Genomic DNA, 22773 nt, shown 5'->3' on the forward strand with positions numbered 1-22773 from the left:
TCATATATAAAGAGCCCCAAAGCTCCATCGGAGGTATGCAAGTTCTACTGTAGCTACTATTACACTGCTTCTTTCGTTTCCCTGCTTCCACATCTTTCATATCGCCGGAGACTGACTTGAGCGTCGGAGGGCCAACGCCGGGGAACCCCTCCCTGGCTCGACACTGACGTTTTGTGGTTGCAGGTCCATCCAGTTGAAGGTCCACTCACGATTAACAGGAGCGCCACGTCCCCAGCGTCCATCGCCTCGACTCTTGGACAGGATCAGATATAATTTTATGATAATTGAGTACACTGTGAGACTTATAAATAATGAGCGTTAATGTTAAAAGGTCCATCCAGTTGAAGGTCCACTCACGATTAACAGGAGCGCCACGTCCCCAGCGTTCATCGCCTCGACTCTTGGACAGGATCAGATATAATTTTATGATAATTGAGTACACTGTGAGACTTATAAATAATGAGTGTTAATGTTAAAAGGAATGTGGATGATAGATCGATATGTTGTTATAATGATTATGTGACATTAGATCTATATTTTTTATGAGGTGGTGGGTGTTATAATAAGAGTGAGTTGGGGATACTTTTAGTAATTTTTTTTAGATTATTTTTTATATAAAACATATACACTACCATATCTTAGGATTAATAAGTTTTTATAAATATGATCAAGAATGTCAAACGTCCTTGCGTTGCATTACTCCATGGGCTAGCATATTTCTACATCCGGGCTTTGGAGGCTAGGGCACTCTTACACATGGACTAATACTTCATTAAATTTCTATCTAATATTTGTAATTAAAATAAACTTTTTTAATGTTATTTCTATATGTACGACGCAATTCGTTGCACTCTCTTCTTCCTGGGTCTTTAGCCCTAATCGCCACCGTCGTCGCACCGTCATGGTTTGTCAAAACGGTCACGATAATCGTCACGGACTCTGTCGTTCTAATTCCAATATCATTTCATGGAACAGTCGCGGCGTGATGTATATATATATATATATATATATATATATATATATATATATATATATATATATATATATATATATATATATATATATATAATTAAAATTTTGACTTAATTAAAAATTTTAATTTATGTTTAGATTATTAGTAATTTAAGAATTAAAAAATAACACCTTTAATATTTAAGGAAAGAATAAAACACTGAAAAGAATATAATAAGAATAAATAATAAAACTCTATATATATATTGATCCGGTGGTTGAAGGGGGCCCGTCGAGCGGGGTCAAGTACACCGTGAAAGTCAAAGTCAAGGCTGTCAACGCCTTCCAGGCCCACCGAGTGGGGTGACTTACCTGGCCGATCGGCCAGGGTGGTGCTCAAGCCAACTTTATAATAGCTCGACCAAGGGTCGAGCTTTCGACGCACATAAGGCTCAAAGCATATTGTCATATTAGGGTCGGATCGGACGACCCCTACATAGCAGAATGGAGCCATGGAAGCGGACTACACGCCGGACGGAGCTCCAGTTCGGCTCAACCTTGGTAGCGTCCGGATAGCTTGGCCGAGTATACCTCCCGCTCGACCCAATAACAGACAAAAGGAGCAGTTGACAATATCTTCCTCAAGACAAGCACTGCTGGCAGGCAGCATGGTCGGCGACCGGATCAGACAGAGAATCGTACAACGAAAGCTTCCACTGTCACGTCAGAGATATGTCCGGGATGTTAAGGAATGGTGTCAGGCACGCTTTTCCGACACATCCTTTCCAAGTATACTTTGAGGAGCGTGCACTCATTGAGAAGCGTGCATGCGCCTCCTGGGAGCCCTATATAAGAACCGTCAGACTTCGACAGAGGTATGCGAAATCTTCTACTGTATCTATAGTTAGCTCCACTTGCTCTTCATTTCTTCGCTTCCGGTGATCTTACTTGAGCGTCGGAGGGTTGTCGCCGGGAACCCCTTCCCGGCCTGGCTTGTGTTTGCAGGTGCTCGTCGGAGGGTCACGCCATTGGGAGGTCTACGCAGAGTCAACGAGAGCGCCACGTCCCCAGCATTCGTCGACTCGTCTCTCGGACATCATCATCATCATCATATATATATATATATATTTTAATAAAATAATCAGTCGGGTTTAAAAAGTATAAAATATATTTATTAATTAAAATAAAAGTTTTTATTAAAAACTCGAACTTGCCCTCATTCCACTACTGCTTGCCATTCTGCGGTCGATTTCTCGCGCCGCTTGTGTTTCCCACCACCGTCGTGCCTGTGCCGATGAGCTACTCGATCCAGCCACGCCGAAGAGCGCCTCCGACGCCGTCCTTCATCTTCCAATTCGAATAGCAGCAACGCCGTCAAGACTATAGACGCCGAGAAGCCGGAGGGTTATTCATCGAAACTTTGGCACGACATAAGGCATTCTCGTGCCAAAACGCCCGTTCCAACAGTTCCATGTCCGTTCCAACGAAGAAACGCTGTCCGGATATATATATCACTTAATAAAAATTTTTAATTTATGTTTAATTTATTAGTAATTTCTGGTACTAATTTAATGATATACTCATCATTTAAAGTTGTGTCTAAAATACTAAACAATAATAATAAAAATAATATATATATATATATATATATATATATATATATATATATATATATATATATATATATATATAGTTAATAAGAAAATAAGTTTATATGATTATATAGATTTTTTTTAGATTTTTAAAAAATTAAAAATGATTTTTTATTATATTATATATTAAAATGATTATATTTTTAGAAAATAAATTTTATTTATTAAATTCTCCGTCTCCTCTCTCTTGTCTCACTTCTCAAGCGTAGCAACCCTAAATTGCCGCCGCCGCCGGCTTCTTCGACAGCGCGCAAGCTTCCCGATCAGGCCACGCCGGAGCGCCTCCGACGTCGTTTTCCGATTCATCAGGAGGTAATCATTTCCGATCCGTTTTGTTCCGGCGTTCCGATCCGTTCTTTTACTGTTATAACGTCCGAGAACGGCGTTTCAGAGCAAGCCACGTTATTTACCGGAACTTTGGAACGGCGTGAGGCGTTCCCGTGCCGGAACGCCCGTTCCGGCCGTTCCACGCCCGTTATTTTGTCAAGTAAGGTAAACTCAATCAAATTCATAACTGTCTCAGTGTAATCTTTTCCTTCCTTTTTATTTTGATTGTATGAATATTTAGTTAAGACCATTCCAATGCTCCTTTTCGCCATGCATAAACTGAACCAATAATTAAGATAAGCACGAAAATGAAAGCTTCAATAAATACGGATACACCCAATACATCGAAAGACATCATTACTGAATTAACAAGATTAAAAAGGAAACGCACAGTGCTAACAGCAGGAGGTTGAAGAGGACGACGATGGAGACAGGAAGGAGATAAGAAAGGCAAGAGAGAGCAGTGGTAGTACCTGCGGGAAAAGGGATGTACGGGGATGAGCTTCGGCCGTCCTCGGATACGATGGAAGGCGGTCGTCAATGGTAGGCAGCTGTGGCGATTAGGACGGTGCGACGGCGGTGGCGATTAGGGCTGAAGACCCAGGAAGAAGAGAGTGCAGCGAATTGCGTCGTACATATAGAAATAACATTAAAAAAAGGTTTTTTTAATTACAAATATTAGATTGAAATTTAATGAAGTATTAGTCCATGTGTAAGAGTGTCCCAGCCTCCAAGGCCCGGATGTAGAAGTATGCTAGCCCATGGAGTAATGCAACGCAAGGACGTTTGACATTCTTGATCATATTTATAAAAAGTCGTCGTCCTCTTCAACCTCCTGCTGTTAGACACCCATATTTTTCTCCAGCGCCGTGCGTTTCCTTTTTAATCTTGTTAATTCGGTTTTTATATTTTCTTACAAGTTCGTTTTTTTTATGCAATGGCTATAATGCAACTTAAGAGTTACAATTTTGCAGGAAGAAAAGATTTCTCAAGATGTCTTGGTGCACCATTGAGTCCGACCCTGGTAAGTTGTCGGCAATCAGTGACCTAGTTTTTGTTCCTCGCTATTTTTTTCCCGAGCAGTTTATGTGGACAAGTCATTGCACGAATGCTATTTTTTTGGCTATCTGAGTTCATTGGATTATTTAGTAGGAGGTAGTGTGTTTTAGCACCTGAGATGTTTTAAGGTCCCCCTTTCCCTAATCTATCCTAAACTTCATGTAGTCATAATTTGTTTTAAGCAGGTGTGCATGCAGAGGTAAGTAACTTGTAAAGAACATTAACTTACTCATGCTTGGTTGCACATAGACGAGACATGAGTTCCTAGAGTAGGGCCGTTATAGCTCTAACACTTGAATTTTCTGACTCATTTTTACTATATTTCTAGTAACTAGTCTCCATTTAACATTGTAGACATAGATATTGTTTGAGGACATAGTATTATTTCTTGGTCTTCAGATATTTTCAAGTAATTGAATAAACTGGTTATTCGAAAGATTTCTTTTTACATTTTCTTGTTAAAAAGCTTCAAGGTTAACTTAATTGATGCTATTTGATGCAAATCAGTTGATGAACAAATTTCATGATCAAAAAGTTTCCAATTTCTTTATTGTATTTGAGGTGATTATATTCTTTATTATGCCTGGATTATTTGTATGCGTAGATTTGCTAGCCTCTTATTTATATTATGAAACAGAAATTCTATGTTGCAACATGTAATTATCCTATGCTACCTGTTTTTGCCTTGTGTAGAGTCCACTGGATGGGTAAGGGCCATGTAGTCTATCCAAATACTTATGACTTATACTTATTTAAGTTGACTTGGCCTGTCCTTAGAGACCATACAATGTACGATTTGTATCATGCGATATGATTCACATATAAAATAATATGGTTTTACATATGAAGGGGAGCCTTTGAGCAACGGTAAAGTTGCTGCCATGTGACCTAGACGGGTTCGAATCTTGTAAACAACCTCTTGTGTAAGACTGTGTACAATAGACCCTTCCCCAGAGCCCGCACTAGCAGGAGCTTCGTGCATTAGACTATCTTTTTTTTTTTACATATTAATCAGAAATGATAAAACCATGACAATTCATTTTGACTCAATATGATTTGATATAAATATTATTTTATATGGTTCTAAACGTAAGATAGAAAACTAATTTAAAATTAAATTTAACCAAGTAAAACTAAATCTAACCTATTAAGAAATTAAATTAAAGCTCATATATGATAAATGAAACTGAATATATTATAATAGAATAAAAGAAATGATAAGTTGTATATTTATATGATAGAAGTATAAAGGTTGAATTCGGTGAAATCTCGACATTAACAATGCCATAGATGAGAAAAATCTTATCAAGTGAATGAGAGAGTTGAATATATCGAATGTGAATTTGACATCTAACATTAATTAAGAAAAATAAATCTTATCACATTGATACATAAAATGACAATAAGGACAGCATGATTAGTGGCATAGAAGTGATGCCATGTCTAAGCGTCTTCCATTTGAGTTGACAACATATGATTTCTTGCATTTGATGAGGAATTTTTTTGCTTCTCATTCACTTCAATCCTTAATCAAGTAAAATAAATATCAATTTGCATATTGTCATTAAGGTAAGGGACCTCTTAGTATTTATACATATTTTAAGAATTCTCATTTTAATATAATAATGGAATATCATATTGTTTTACATACTTTTTGATACCACTATTATTCTGAATAAAGCTAGAATTATTTTGGCATCTCTTATAATATTATATCTGATCCTTACATTTCATGGTTCAATTTGATTTGCTATATGATACAACAACAACAACAACCAAGCCTTTTCCCACTAGGTGGGGTCGGCTGTATGAATCCTTTTACGCCATTGAGCTCTATCTCCTATTATATCATCATCTATATTTAAATAAATTTTATCTTGTTTTATTGTTGCTAACCAAGTCTTTTTTGGTCTTCCTCTTCCTCGTTTTATATGCATGTTTATCATAGTTTCACATCGCCTAACTGGAGCATTTATTGGTCGTCTAAGTACATGTCCGTACCATCTTAAACGTGTCTCTCTGAGTTTTTCCTCAATAGATGCAACTCCTACTTTCTCTCTAATGCTCTCATTTCTTATTTTGTCCATCCTCGTATGTCCACACATCCACCTTAACATCCTCATCTCTGCAACTCTCATCTTTTGCTCATGTGCTCGAGTCATAGCTTAATATAGCAGGTCTAACTGCTTTTATAGAACTTACCTTTAAGTTTAAGAGGTACTTTACGTCACATAAAACACTCGACGCTCCCTCCATTTCACCCATCCCGCTTGTATTATGTAAGACATCTCTCTCAATCCCTCCATCATTTCAGAAAAATGATCCTAAATATTTAAATTTCTGCAACTCATCCTCTCCTATCTTAACAATTGTTTCATTACTTAATATCGCTTAACTTATAATCCATATATTCATTCATTTTCTTGCTTAAGTTACTTTCCTTAAAGTGTCTATTCCAAATTCAATAAAGATCAAATAATTTTTGTAGTAATACCTGCATATACATCAAATGTACCCAGACACAATGCCTCTAGTATTAATGTAAAAGATAAGGACTTAGAGTTGATCCTTGATGAAACCTTATTGGCCATTGGTTACACTTAGTCTTTACTCTGGTCGTTACATCCTCATACATATCCTTAATTAGTTCAATATATGTTACGCTAACACCTCTCTTCTAAAATTCTCCATATAATTTCTCTTGGGACTCTATCATACGCTTTTCTAAGTCAATGAATACCATGTAGATCTTGTTTTGCTCTCGATATTTTTCAATTAATTGTCTACAAAGATGATAGCTTCTATCGTCGACCTTCCAGAACCCAAATTGATTTTCTATCACTATGGTCTCCTTCCTTAATCTTTTTCTATTACTTTTCCCAAAGTTTCATGATATGACTCATTAGTTTAATACCCTATAGTTTGCATAATTTTGACGTCTCCTTATTCTTATATAAGGAACCAGAACTTATCCTCCATCGATCAGCATTTTTTTGTTTTCAATATCATGTTTAATTTTGTAGCCATTCAATACCTTACTTCCCTAGTTATTTCTATACCTTAATTGGAATATCATTTCGTTTAACTACTTTCCTATTTTGCATTCTATTTAATGTTTTAACACATATTCTAATTTTAAAACTTGAATTCTCCGATAAATTTAAATTTATATACTTTTTAAACCTACTTAAGTTTCCTAAGTTGAGTTGGTCATCTAAATTTTTTTAAAAGGTTGATAAAAATATTTCTTTTATTGCTGTTTTATTTCCTCATCTTTCACTAGTATCCTAGTGGATTTATCTTTATTGCATCTTATTTGAGTAAGATTTCTTGTTTTTCTCTCTTTCTCTTTAGCAATTCTACAAATATTTCTTTTTCCTTGTTTTGTATTAAGATGTCAATACAAACATTTGAGAGTTTATTCTTGATTTCACTCACTACTTCTTAGCCTATTTCTTAGCTAGTTTATACCTTTTAAAGATTTCTTTGTTCTTACAAGTATACAATAACTTGTAAGCAGTTTATTTTTTCATCACTTGTTCTTGTATTTTCTCATTCCATTACAAAGATTCTTTATTTGGCAGTGCGTGCCCTCTTGACTCATAGAGTACACTTTTGACCATCATTTTCAAATTTAATGTCATCTTATCCTATGTAATAATCAAATCGCCATATATTTCTCCTAATACTCGTGCTTTTATCCTCTCCTTGAAGATACTTTTCTTTCCATTTTTTAATTTCCACCACTTAATCTTAGGAGTCATATACGTTTTCTTTCTATCGATACTAGTTTGAGGCATGATATCCAACACTACTATAGTTGGGTAGTTGCTTTCTCCGGGACGACTTTCATCTTTACAAATCTTTCTATCCTTCTTCCTAACCATAAGAAAGTCAATTGCGATTTATTATTCCCACTTTTGATGTGACTAAGTGTTCTTCTCTTTCTTAAAAACGTATTAGCTAATATAAGGTCATATGCTATCGCAAAATCTAATATAGTTTTCCTTCCTCATTTCTTCCAAACCCATAACTCCCATGTACTCTCTCATATTCCTCATTCTTCACTCCGACATGCCCATTTAAATCACCTCCTATTAAAATCCTTTCATTTGGTGGAATATTTTGTAATATTTCATCTAAGTCCTCCAAAACCTTAATTTGGTAGCTTCATCTAATCCTACTTGTAGTGCATATACGCTAATTATGTTCATAGTTTCTTTCGCCACTATTATCTTAAGGGTTATAATTCTATCCCCTTTTCTAACTACTCCTACAACTTCATCCTTTAACAAACTATCTACAATAATACCCACTCCATTTCTTGTTTTACTTTTTCCAGTGTACCATAACTTAAAACCCGAGTTCTCTATCATCTTTGCCTTCTCACCTGTCCATTTTGTCTCTTGTACACATAAAATATTAATTTTTCTCCTAATCATCATATCTACTACCTCCATTGATTTACCGGTGAGAGTTCCTATATTCCATGTTCCAAATCTTAGATTATTAGTTTTCCTATCATATTTGTTCTTATCTAACCTATGGTGTGAGAACTCTTGCCTATTTAACACTACACCCAAGTTCTCATGGAGATGTAGCGGTCCTTGCTGAGACGTTACAGTCGGACCCTGTAACGCGAACTCTTGCATATTTATCACTACACCCGAGTTCTGGAGATGTAGCGGTTCTTGCCGAGACGTTACAGTCGGACCCTGCAACGCGTTCCTTCCGGGGAACAACCTAGCATTAGCACAATAGTTTAATGGATTCATTCATGAAATTTTGCCATAGTTTGACGCTGGCTGGCAACCTAACGCAACCCTCCTCCTTTATCCGGGCTTGGGACCGGCCATGACTGGTCATCATGGGCGGAGTTAAGAAATGATAATTTACCAAAATGATTCATTCATGATACAGTCCTCAATTTGACAACTTTGTGAGGGTACCTAATAGTATCTAGAAATGTTCTGAGCTTCCTTGGAAATCAGAGTGAACTAATTATTGTGGTTGTCTATTACATGGATTCACCAATAGCCTTTTCTTTCAGGCAACTTTAGTGGTCATAGAAAATGCACATTCATGTTTAAGGACTTATTACCAAATATGACATACAATTTACCCATTAATTACCTAAGTTGCATGCTTGTGTGATTTGAATTATAGCATGCATGTGAATACCATCCCATTTAACAACTTAAATGTATATCAATTGCCACTCTCCTTCATTTAGTAGTTTACAAATCAGTTTCTGCGCTTACTTTGAGTTTGAAAAGGAGATAATATCTTTTTCTTTTTTTTGCATAATGATTAAGTTGCTGAAACATATTTTTGAGTTTGTTTATGACAAATATTGCATTCTTATTTGTCTAATTTCCTGGTTAATCCAGGTGTTTTTACTGAACTCATACAACAGATGCAAGTAAAGGGAGTTCAAGTAAGTTTGTTTGGATCCTATTATTTTTTACAATTCACCATTGCTTTTATTTCTGGTGAAGCACATAAATTTATGCAGTTGTGTCAGTGTTTAATCCAGTTTAAAGGGTGATGACTCTGAATAACTCTTCATGAATCTATTCATTTGGAGCTTTTTTTTTTGGTACGTGTGTGTAACATTGGTGGCAAATACGCTCGCTCCCAGCGCCCCCGCCAACCCGTCCCAGGGCCAACACGGAGGAGGTACGTGTGTGTAACATGAAGCAGCACTAGGAGGCTGAGATCTTCAGTTGTCACTTGTAATATTTGGCGTTGTGTATGTTTGTGTGTGGCGGTTGAGATTTGTTTGTCACACCCAGGTTCCAAACCCAATTCTAGAGTATTCTGTTTTCTGTTCCAGGGAGGTATTGCATGATGAAATTTAAGGAAAAGGGGTAGATATATTACTTTGCCACTCATATAAGGGAGTGCTATGGGTTAAAATACCTTTGCGTATAGCCTTCTTATTAGAGTCAATTGATGCTCTTGTGAGTTTATAACATGTATGTTTGAAATAGCAATTTTTTTAAGAATGTAAACTAGTTTAAGAAATATTTTCTTCTTCCTTGTTTGGTAACATTATAATTGTTCCAAAATATCAATCTAATGAACTTCATGGAGAGGTGAAGCTTGAAGTTGTACACCGCAACATACATTTATTCTTGTTATAGAAAGTGGTGTTTGATTTCTGTTTGTTGATTCTTTTTAAAATATTATATACTACACATTGAGTAGGAGTGCCCCAACTGCTATTCTTTTTGAGTTTAGAATGTTGATGAACTTAGAGTCACATACCTAACTAGCATAAATCGCTATTTGAGGTGCTCATTTCATTGGTAGCAAAGGTGAAACTGTCACCTCGGTGGCTCCTCTAGGGTGACCCTCCACTGTCCGAAAGAGAGGTAAATTACGGAGGGTTTCACCCAATAACAACAACACATGCAAGGAGGAGTTGAGGCAACCAGCGGGGCATTCCGCATTCGCTGGGAATCGACCCTAGGTCTATTGGCAACAACACCTTTGCATAAACCAACTGTGCCAGCCCTTGGGAGCAAGGTGGTCATTTCATGATTCTACAGAGTGGGGTTCATGCACGTATATATCAAACTTTACCTTCGCAATACATTCTTTTTTGAACTAATGCATGTCTCAATATAGCAAGCCACTACTTTCTGCATAATCTTTTCCTTTTTCTACAACAAAAGGCTTTTGGAATTTAAAATTCATTATTTCACAGGTTCTCTCTTAAGCTGGTTTGCAATGTGCAAACAGAACTTCCATTTCGGAGTCTTCTTGCTTGGTTAGAATCACTTGTGGAGATATAAATACTAAAATGCTAGTTATGATTTAAATTTTTCAAGGGTGAATAAATTGGTTGTGAATTATATTTTTATATATTTCTGGTGAGTCATGAGACATTGTTTTATTTAATTTTCATTCTTTTTGGAGCACTGATAATTTTTTTGCTGATATAAATTGTCATTTTTATTCATCAGTATTAATGCAAATGCTTTAAATTTTTATAGGTGGAAGAATTGTACTCACTTGATATTGATTCTCTTGACAACCTCCGGTAGACCTGAACATTTTCTTATATAATTGATTTTGCATATTTTGCACCCACATCACTGATACTCATGGCTGATTTCACTTTTCACAGGCCGGTATATGGGTTGATATTTCTATTCAAATGGCGTGCATGGGAAAAGGATGACCGTCCTGTGATTAAAGAACAAAATCCAAACCTTTTCTTTGCTAGTCAGGTTAGATGAGTAAAGGAATTCTCCGCTGATTCTGTTTTTTTGTGTGTTAACGATTGGTCGCCATCAGGTCATTAACAATGCTTGCGCAACCCAAGCCATTCTTTCGATATTGATGAACTGTCCAGATATTGACATTGGCCCAGAATTGTCCATGCTGAAAGAATTCACAAAAAATTTCCCTCCTGAACTTAAAGGATTGGCAATCAACAATAGCGAAGCTATCAGAACAGCTCATAACAGCTTTGCTAGACCGGAACCGTTTGTACCTGAAGAGCAGAAAGTCGCGGGAAAGGAGGATGATGTCTACCATTTCATAAGTTATTTGCCTGTTGATGGAGTTCTTTATGAACTGGATGGATTGAAGGAGGGTCCAATCAGCCTCGGCCAGTGTCCTGGTGGCCCTAATGATTTGGATTGGCTACGTATGGTGCAGCCAGTAATACAGGAACGCATCGAAAAATATTCACAGAGCGAAATCCGGTTCAACCTCATGGCCATAATAAAGAACAGGAAGGAAATGTACACAGTGGAGCTCAAGGAACTCCAGAAAAAGAGGGAGCACCTTGTGCTGCAACTGAACGAACATGCAAGCTCTGGTAACAAAAACAACTCCACAATTGAAGCTTTGAATACATCACTTGCTGAAGTAACTGTTGGTATCGAAAGCGTGACCGAGAAAATACTGATGGAGGAGGAAAAGTTCAAGAAATGGAAAACTGAGAATATTAGAAGGAAGCATAACTACATACCCTTCCTCTTCAACTTTCTCAAGATTCTGGCTGAGAAAAAACAACTGAAGCCTCTGATTGAGAAAGCCAAGCAGAGATCAAGGAGCCCATGATAGATAATGTCATCCTAATGCTTTAGAGCGTTCTCTAAATTATATGTATTCTAACCAGTTGAGGGTGCAAATTCTGATTTCTCCAAGTGGTATTTTTATGAAGTTGAGCCAACCTAATGATGGTAATTGTCCTAATACTGTGCTTATATAATTTGTTTGAGTTTCTGCTAAAATTTCCATCTGAAAGTCATGAGCTACATAATCTGTTCATTTCTCCCTTATTGAAAGCAACTTCATTTTATAGTTTTTTTTTTGTAATCATGAATCTTTCTGGCTCAACTTTTAATTTAATGCTGTTTGGAGTTTTCTAATGCCGCAGTTGAAAATTTAGGATCATGTTTTACCAAGTTGGAGCACTATATAGTTCATCAGCCAGTCATTTAAGAAAATTAGAAAGTGTACTAAGAACTACAAGTATAAAATATGAAAACATTTCTATAGACTAAGTGATTTAGTATGCTGCTTCTTTTTGATACTCTATTTGGAATGCTTTTCTAGATTAAAGAAATTGAAAATTTAAGAGTTGGATTTCAATTGTTATCTAAAATGCAAACAAATCGAAATTTCTCATTTGAGCTTTGTGGATGATATGTTACTTATGTTTAGATGAGATAGTATGTCGATGAGCATCTTAATTCAAACTTTAAAGGCAACAAATTGATGCAGTTGATTATTTATACGATATGTTTTATAAGCTTAGAGTTGGAGGACATCCGAGTTATGACAAATATCTCAAAGGCCTATATTATTTTAGTAGTTGGGAGTGCCTCTAACAACTAAATCCCGGGGTTTGGTCGGGTGGTAAGAGGGCATTTCTCAAGTAATAAGGATTCAATTTTCACACAAAGTACACCTATGACGATTGAACTATTAATGAAGTTGAGGTATCATATCAGGAGTCATCATGTTTTTTAGATTTATTTGGTGAACTGAATGTGAGATTGGACCGTTTATCTCAGGGTTAGTCGGATTGTAAGGTACCACTACTTGGTATTAAAAAAAAAGTTTTAATTTGTCATATCAATGCTACAAGGGATTGAATGTTATTGATTATTTATCTTTTCTATACTAGCCACAGTTTGAGATAAGATGATCAAATTATGTAAGCATCTTTGGAGAATGACAATCTAAGAAAGGAGATCCATCATTGATGAAACACATGATTGAACTCTATAACCTACTAATGGAGGGAGAGGGGAATAAAGATGCTGCAATAAGAATGCTGAAAAGCTAAATTCAGGAATACAGTTTTGGACAAATTGAAAGCATATAATTTTTTAAGATTGAAAAAACAAATGCAATCATGTATGAAGTTGATCTAGAGTTTCTATATATCACCAAAATATTATATAAAAAAAATAAACCGAAAACAATATAAGATATAATTATAAAAACACATAATAAGACATGTTTATAATATACCATTATTAATAGAGTTTTTTTTAATCAATCTCTTTAGAGTTGTGTGATTGTGTAACTTGTAAATTGTAATAAAGATTTTAACAATATTATTTCTAATAATAAAACAAGTGATATAAAATAATCTTAAAATATATAATGATTTTTTTTCAAAATATAACCAAATTAATTAGTTGACAATTATTTTCTAACTAACTAATTAAATATATGATTAGTTTTATAGGCTATAAATAAAAGATTTTTGATGAAATCAAAATAATATATTAAATAATTAGAATCAAAAGTTTTAAGATAATACAAAATCTAGCATCCTCTTCGCCCTTCTCTTTGGCACTATCGTCACAAACACCACACTAGTCACCAAAATTTAGTCATCAATGTTTCACACCCTAATGTCGTCCTTCGTTCGTCTATTACTTTCTTAGTGTGATAGTGCGATGGATGTCACCTCCGAAATAACATATTTTTGTGAATAAAGTCAAGGATAATTTACTCAAATTAATATAAAATGAATGAGTCATTTATATATATAATTTATTTTTTTTGCTTTGGTGTAATGTACTATAGAGCAAAGATATATACATGATCCCCTAGGAACTGCCCACAGACATTACATTTATTAGAATAAAATTTTAGATTACTTAAATCTGCCATCATATTATATTTAAGATATAATTAAATATTTAATTAACTCTTAGAAAATGACTCATCAAAAGCATCTTCACATTTGTTTAAGGAAACATAATCTAATCAGTGAACATAATCCAACACCTAACCTACTAATTATGACCTAAGTTGGAAGAGCTCTTGCTCACTAAGTTAATGTTTTTTCCCTCTATAAAATACTGCCACTTGTGAAGAAGGATCAAATTATTCACTATAAATTAGGAAAATAGGTGACATGGACAATGGCTAAGTGCTCCTCACCATGACGTTGATCAAAACATATGGATCAATCATGTTTTGTTCTTTGAAATGTTTAGAGTTCTTCTATCACCATGCTAGCTAGCATGGCTATGACATCATTTAGGGCACATAGTTTACATCCATTATAAATCAAATAAACACACATGTTAGTGCTTTTTTTTGTACCTTGTGATTAAGTTTAATTAGGTAGTTTAAATATTTAATGATAATTTTATATTTTAGAGTGATAAAATTGTTTTATATTATTATTTTGTACATAGAGTTCATGAGAACGCTTCATCAACATACGGAATATTGATGGATGAGCAACCCTATAAAAATGTCCCTTCTTTGTGTGACGCTCGTAGCTTGCTTTGTGTAGGGTCCCTATCACATAGTGATAAGATTTTTAGTTTTATTTTTTTTAAAGATCCTATAAGGAAGGTTTTTTTTTTTCTTTTCATTTTCTAGTCCTTTAGTAAAAATTCCTTCATTAGCATGTTCTATTTATGTTATATTGTTTCTTCAAAATATGATTAAGCTTTTTTATGATTTCAATTTATTTTTTAGTTATTCTTTTGTAAATTTACACATGATTTTGTTATTATTTTTCTATTTATAGTTTTGAGCGCATTGAATACTCATTAGTACAAAATTGCACAAGTATTTCTAATAATGTCTTGTAAATTTAATATTGAACTTAACCATAGATTTATTGTACCTAATACTCATGGCAAGGTAAAAACCTTAGCTTTAATTGTTCTTAATTTATTTTCTAGGGCCTTAACCTTTTGTCTAGGTTCATCCAATTATATATAAGGACTATAAATTAAATCAAGTTTTTGATGATTGATTGAGTCTATTACCGTATGATACTTGCTTTTTGAGGTCCCCGGGGTCATGGTGTTACGGTAGGATATTCAGGTTGTCACCCAAGTACCCAGGGTTCAAATTCCAGCTACGACGTATTTGTAGAAATTTTTCCTCCAAATGGGGGCATAACTAAAGGATGCTAGGTTTATGGGCTAGCCGTCGCGTGCGCTTCTGTGGGACCGGACCAATCACTCCAGAGATAGTCAATAAGATTAACTAAGATTATTATTATTATTTTTTTAACTTCTTGAGGCTCTCTCTTGACATAAACTTTCTCCCTCTTGGTTGAATGTTACCATATGTGCTCGATGAAGGTAGATTAAGGGTTGTTATTTTTTTCTTCTTCACATTTGGACATTTTCTTTTGTAATGTCCTCTAGTTGTATCCGAAGAATATGTTGTATTTCTTTGTTTTTTTCGCTTCACAAATCGATGTTGTAGGACAAAAGGTAGAGATTATGTTCCCCTCATTATTTCGTATGGTGGATTCACTAATGGAGGAAGTTGAAGCTTTACGGTCTAAGAAATTGGATGTGGATGATGATGTTGGAGAAATAAAGCTCCTAAGTGGTTGGGTTTGATGAAAATTTTTATGTGTTTGGTAAAATATTTAAGTTAGATTTGGAGTGCAATCAATCCCTGGTCAAGGTTGATCAGGTTGACTAAGTTCAAGTTGATTCGAGTTAAGATTTTGATATTTGATCAATATATTAGTTGGTCGAATGAGATGTCAAGTAGATCAAGATTGATTGGATACTTGATAATCAATATGTTAAGTTGGATGAGCAAAAAGTCAAGTAGGTCAAGGTTGACCGAATACTTGTCAAAATATGAAAAGTCTATGTGGGTCTCGGTCGACCAGCCGCTTGGTGGTCAAAAGTCTAACATGGAGTTGGTACGAGACAGAAAATCCAAGTGGATTACGGTTGATCGAACACTTGGTGATCGAAAGTCTGACATATAGTTGGGAAGAGGAAAATCTAAGTGAGTCACGGTTGATCAAACATTTGGCAGTTAAAAGTCTAATAAGGAGTTGACATGAGTCGTGAAGTCTCAATAGATTAAGATTGACTGAATGCCAAACAATGACGAAATCTTGGTAGGTCAGGGTGTGACCTAATTGACCAGAGGCTTGGGAACGAGAAGTCTTAGCAGGTCAAACTTGATCGGATGTCGGGCAAAAAAAAACCCTGGTAGATAGAGGTCAACTAGATACCGGACAAAATGAGAATTTGACTTTGATAAAGCTGAATAGGAGTATTAGTCGATTGATAGGATATATTGATCAACTAATGTATACAAAAATTCCAAAACCTCAAAAGATATGGTTGCTATAGTACTACTACAGTGCTATTACAGTGGTCATGGATAGCATTTTGTTTTAATGTTGCTATAGTACAATTGCCTAATGGCTACTGTAGCAAATACAAAGAAGGTTTATATTTGGATTTTTGGGTTTGTAAAACTCGGGTATCAATCAGTTGATTATGGGTATCAGTCAAATGATATCAATGACATCAGGAACCAAACAGAAGCATGTTGATTCGACTGCAAGATTTGAATGTTCATGATTAGTCAACTGCAAGGTTTAGCAATTGACTGATGGTGGTCAAACAGGTCAAAAAGAGCTGTTTTATAAGTTTAAGTTGTCAGATTCAACAGTCGATTGATGGATAAGAACAGTTGATTGCTAGGTAGAAATCAGCTTCGACCTAAATACTATAAAAGAAGGGTTTCAAGGAAATTTTCGGTGCTGATTGTTGATGGTTTAGGGATGAAGTGCTACCGTATTTTCCACCACCAAAAGACAATCTAAAGTAACAAAAGAGCAAGCAAAGCAAGATTTTCATTGTAAAGTTATTTTCACTTTCATTTGTATTTACGTTCTTGTTTCTTGTTGTATTGTTGTGAAAACAAGTTGTAAGAGACTTCTCTACCTCTGTAAGGTATCTGAGAAGGAGAAGATTTAGTGGTAGTAAATCGTTAGGATTAGGCCTTGTATTAGTCGCCTTAAGGGATGGATACCAAGTAAAATTAAGGTGTTGTATATCTGGCATCAAGTTTAATTCAAGTATTCCACTGTGCATTCAAACGACAAACCCGTAATTGAGATGAAGCAATTGAAGTTATTCACTCTCCCCCTATCTCGCAAGGTCCTAACATACATATATATTTTTGGATAAGTAAATGTATAAATATTTTGTGCCGAAATATACGATGTTGGTCTTCATGATATACTTATGTATGATAGGGTATCAGATTAGTATAGATGCTCAAAGGTCAGTATACATGTACTTGCACACTCTTAAATATCCTTCCAACATCCAACTATTTCTCTTCAAAAACACTACGATTCCTCGTGAGTCACACATGATGTATCATAGATGTTATGGCTAAGTGTCTAGCTTTCATCAAGGCTCTAGTCCCATGATAGTGCTACCTGAAGTCTCAGAACATTCATCGATGGATGGACATCTCCTGACACATGCGCAATCATCCTCTAATCCTCTTGTATAGCTCCGCAATAAGGGGCACCTAAAAAAATAAGTGCTCCTATATCTCCTCTACCTAGCCGCAGAAGGTGCATCACTTGTCCTCAATGTCATCCCTATTAGGACTCGTGCAAGCTAGGGGGTGAATAGTTCTGATTGCTTATCGTCTTGAATTTATGCTCATTGTTTGAATGCGCAACAGAAACTTGAATCAAAACTAACACCACATGAACAACTCCTAGATTTTACTTGGTATCAGCCTCTTAAGGTGACTAGTCCAAGGCCTACTCCTAGCGATCTTCCTCCACTATAACAACTCCTTCTCGGACACCTTTCGGAGGCTGAGAAGCCTCTTACAAGATATTCTATCAAGAACACAACAAGAAAACAAAAAATGAAAGCAAATAAATGAGTACAGACAACTTTATATGAATCTTGCTTTGGATGCTTTCTTATTTCTTGAAATTGCCTCTTGTTGGTCTGAAAATGTAACAACACCTTGCTCCAAAACCCCCAAGAACTGGCTTTGAAAAACTCCTAGAAACCTCTCTTTTAAAGCCTTTAGGTCGGGTTGATTTTCGCCAATTAGTTGACTGATCTTACCCATCAGTTGATTAATATGGTCTCTGACCATTGAACAACCTTTGAACTTTTTGAAATTTGTATGATTTTATCGATTATTTAAACATTAGTCGATTGATATCATCAGTCAAGTCAAACAGTCGAATCAATTTGCGTCTGTTCGATTTCTGATTGACATCAATTGACTAATATCAACCATCAGCCGATTGATGTCATCAACCGAGTAGAATGGTCGAATCAATTTGCTTCTATTTCATTTCTGAAGTCATCAATCGACTGATATTAATCATCAGTCGATTGATGTCATCAGTTGAGTCGATCAATCGAATCAACTACTTCTGTTCAGTTCTTAAAGCCATCCATCTACTGATCAAATCCATCAATCAATCGATATTAATAAGTGATCCCGTCCGGAGGCTGAGTCGGACGGAGGCTGGTCGCGGCGGCCTGGTTGTTCACGGAAAGTCGTAGGTGATTCGGCTCCCACGAGTGGCTGACGCTGCTGCAGGACCCTGCGCACACTCAGACAATCCCCCCGCTCACGTTAGAGACCAAAACCCAGGGAAAAAGTCCCCGGATTAGGCCCTCCGACGCTCAAGTCAGGTCTTTTTTCCCCAGAAAAAGCAAAGAGAAGAAGAAGAAAAAACAGTTGTGGAAAAAAGTGACGAGGGAGTGTGTGTGCGTACCTGCGTACGAGGGATCTCTCCCCTTTTATGCGTCCTCCTCTTAGAACCTGCCATCCTGTCAGAAAACGTTAGACGCTGGGCTTTGTCGCCTAGTTCCGGACACCTGTCGTGCTGCTATTTGTCGTGAAAGCATCTTTCTGTTTAGGAACCTTCGCCTTCGCACATGGGTTTTGTCTTGTAGTGAGGGACAGCTGGCAGGCTACTACTGGTTATGAGGGCATCTTTTCGTTTTAGGAACCTCCGTCTTCGCCCGCATTGTTGATATGTAATGATTCTCCTTGACGGACCGTTGAGATTCTCCGCACCCGTACTACTTAGCTCCTCCGATCCATTGTGACCTGCACCGGTCTGCACCCGTGGTTTGCATTTCCGGGCCTCCAAATCGCAGACCTGCAGCCCGAGCTGTCTATACACCGCTACGCCGATCCCGACCTGCATCCTGCGCTTTGTATTTCCTGGCCCTCCACCGCAGGCCTGTAGCTCGAGTTGCCTCTGCTTAGCTCTGCCGATCCCGACCCGCCTCTGCGCTTTGTATTTCCTGGCCCTCCACCGCAGGCCTGTAGCTCGAGTTGCCTCTGCTTAGCTCTGCCGATCCCGACCCACCTCTGCACTTTGTATTTCCTGGCCCTTCACCGCAGGCCTGTAGCTCGAGTTGCCTCTGCTTAGCTCTGCCGATCCCGACCCGCCTCTGCGCTTTGTATTTCCTGGCCCTCCACCGCAGGCCTGTAGCTCGAGTTGCCTCTGCTTAGCTCTGCCGATCCCGACCCGCCTCTGCGCTTTGTATTTCCTGGCCCTCCACCGCAGGCCTGTAGCTCGAGTTACCTCTGCTTAGCTCTGCCGATCCCGACCCGCCTCTGCGCTTTGTATTTCCTGGCCCTCCACCGCAGGCCTGTAGCTCGAGTTGCCTCTGCTTAGCTCTGCCGATCCCGACCCGCCTCTGAGCTTTGTATTTCCTGGCCCTCCACCGCAGGCCTGTCGTCTCTCTTCGTTCTCCTACTGCTTCGCCCATTCGATCAACAAGCCTGTCAGGCCTCTGGCTCTCCCCTATGCTCAACTCTGACTGCCTCGTCAGCTTGACTATTTGACCGCCAAGTCGCTTTGACTATTGACTGCCACATCCTCCTGACTTTTTACCGCCATATGGCCTTGACTTTTCTAACCCTTTCCTCATGGGCCCCTCCATTACCAACCGTATCACAAGCCTCCCCCACAAGTCTAGTCGAAGGAGGACGACAGTCTGACTGACTAGACCTCCGCACATCTCTATGACCTCAGCATATCTCTGGGACCTTAACATATCTCTGTGCTTCTACCTCAGCACATCTCTGTGACCTCAGCATATCTCTGTGCTTCTACCTCAGCACATCTCTGTGCTTCTACCTCAGCACATCTCTGTGACCTCAGCACATCTCTGCGCGCTCTCCTTCCTGCGTCACGCGTCAACTTTTGTGTCGCGTCGCCTGGGATACCATGCCTCCTTAATTGCATCGCCAGTCGCTTGGGGCGCCGTCCCCACGCACTTGCTTTGACTCGGGCACCCACCTTCTTTATAAAGAGCCTCATGGTCACTCCTTTACTCTATCCTTCTCCATTCCTGCTCTCCTACTTGCTTTCTTTTTCCCCCCAAGATGCATTCTCCTTCCTCTGACGAAGTTGATCAACCGCCCTCCCAAATGCAGATAAATCAGCTCACCTCGCTACTTGTCGCGAGAGAACGCGAACTGGAGCGCGTGTCCCAGGATCGGGATCGCCAGAAGGCTGCCCTACGTTCCATGGAAAATCAATACCGTCTGGCAAAGCACTGCGTACATGAGGAGAAGGCGAGGAAAGAGGAATGTCAGGCTAGCCTGCAGCGCCAACTTAGCCTCCAAGAACGCTTGAAGCAAGAGCATGAGGCGGAGTTATCCCTTCTCCGCACGTGCCTTGACGTCAAGCAAGACACGATCGCCCAGCAACAGGCGGTCATCGACTCCTTACGTGCGGAGCTGGCTCGGGCTCAGAACGCCCCTGAGTCTCCCGACAGGTCTTCACGTGGAAGTGCTCATTCTCCATGGCCAATCCCTTCCACGAGTTAAAGCTGGTCTGGGGGATAGTTGTCTCAGTGGCTCCTTTGTCATACGGCGTTCCTGCTTGTGGCCTTGGCTGTATCACCTTCTTATTGGACTGTGCTGCGGTGCTTGTACATCTGTCTCCTTTCGACATGGTCTTTCCTGCTCAATTTTCATCTAGCAAGTATTTTTTAGAAACTGGCCTGTATGTAAGAGTCAAAAATCGCTTCATGATTCCTTTTCATGTATGAATTTTGGATAATAAAACCAACATAGTGCTTAAGACTTAAAACTGTAATGAACGCGCAAAACCTGATTTCGTAGTTAATACTGACGCTCTAGGAGTAGGGTAGATGGCCTCCCGCATCCTTTGCCCTGCGTATTTGCTGCATATTTGCAATTTGAGTAAAGTAAAGCCAAATGTAGCTGACCTGATTATTGAAAACGCTCCGCTCAATGTGAGGCACATCCCTCAGAAAGGTAGTCAGGTGTGGGCACCGAGCTCGCTTATGATTTTCGCAGAGGAGTTGATTTTTGATCCCCGCGAGGGGGCCGACCTGAAAGGTCGTTGGGCGTGAGGACAAAGCTCACTTTTGATTCTTGCATGGGAGCTGACCTGAAAGGCCGTTGGGCGTGAGAGCAGAGCTCACTTATAACTCGCACTGAGGCGAGAGTCTGGGACTACCGACCTAAAAGGTCGTTGGGCGTGAGCACAGGGCTCACTTATAATTCTCGCATGGGAGCCGACCTGAAAGGTCGTTGGGCGTGAGAGCAGAGCTCACTTATAACTCGCACTGAGGCGAGAGTCTGGGACTACCGACCTAAAAGGTCGTTGGGCGTGAGCACAGGGCTCACTTATAATTCTCGCATGGGAGCCGACCTGAAAGGTCATTGGGCGTGAGAGCAGAGCTCACTTATAACTCGCACTGAGGCGAGAGTCTGGGCTACTCCGGTCCGAGACCGGTGGTGATGGCGCTGGTCCGAGACCAGTAATAACTCCCAACGGCAAAGGCCTAGATGCACTGCCTTCATCCGTCCCGCCTACGCCGACCTTCTTGCTTTAGTTAATCTGGTCGCTATTGCTAGCTTTGGGCTTACTCATTTGCGTCGCGTTTCTTCCTGCAATTGCATCACGTATGGTATAGAATTAAGAATAAGAGAGGGAGCGTAAAAACCTTACTCCACCCTTGGGCCACAATGCCCTTGCATCTTATGATGACCCCGCAGTTCTCGCGACGCGCCCGGTTAGCTGCTCAGATCGAGGGCTACCTACGCAGAGCTGCTTGCTCGGCCGCTCCGAACGGATAACACCCCCGCAGACCTGCTTGCTACTTTTCTGATCTGGCAATCGCTCCCGCTACCCTGTCCTATTTGCGACCCTTTTGAATTGTCTGGCTTCTGTAGCTTCATGAAACTTCCCGCCTAGTCTTGAGCCTTTTACGAAGAATGTTTCTTTTTTGAGGTCACGCCCCTTCATGATTACCTTGCCTTGTCGATCTTTAATGCGTTTCTTCTCGTTATGACACCTGTCCGGCGCCTTTACTGCGCACGCCCCCTGACGCCAGCATCTGACCACCTTTTGCACCCTTCGGCGCTTATTTCCCATCCGGCGACGTTGAGGCGCGTTACCCAAAAAGATACTCGGCTCGACACTCGATGTTTCCTAGGAATGAATGGGCTTAATAAACCCTAAAGGAAG

The 22773-nt window shown here is 38.7% G+C and overlaps 1 protein-coding gene across 3 annotated transcripts; it reads left to right on the forward strand.

The window, feature by feature from the left end:
* Positions 1 to 2766: 2766 nt before the first annotated feature.
* LOC122007025 (ubiquitin carboxyl-terminal hydrolase 2-like) lies at positions 2767 to 12241 on the forward strand. Of its 3 annotated transcripts, none has more exons than XM_042562774.1 (7): positions 2767 to 2915; positions 2995 to 3095; positions 3905 to 3954; positions 9380 to 9426; positions 10991 to 11037; positions 11125 to 11227; positions 11295 to 12241. In XM_042562774.1, the coding sequence occupies exons 3-7, from the start codon at positions 3924 to 3926 to the stop codon at positions 12066 to 12068; spliced, it is 1002 nt and encodes a 333-aa protein (XP_042418708.1). In that variant the 5' UTR covers positions 2767 to 2915; positions 2995 to 3095; positions 3905 to 3923; the 3' UTR covers positions 12069 to 12241. The 3 variants fall into 3 exon arrangements, with proteins under 3 accessions (XP_042418708.1, XP_042418709.1, XP_042418710.1); XM_042562775.1 differs by having other exon boundaries at positions 2995 to 3090; XM_042562776.1 differs by lacking the exon at positions 2995 to 3095 and having other exon boundaries at positions 2811 to 2915.
* Positions 12242 to 22773: the final 10532 nt, after the last annotated feature.

Source organism: Zingiber officinale, chromosome 7B (genome assembly GCF_018446385.1).
Source record: "Zingiber officinale cultivar Zhangliang chromosome 7B, Zo_v1.1, whole genome shotgun sequence".
Lineage (NCBI taxonomy): Eukaryota > Viridiplantae > Streptophyta > Magnoliopsida > Zingiberales > Zingiberaceae > Zingiber > Zingiber officinale.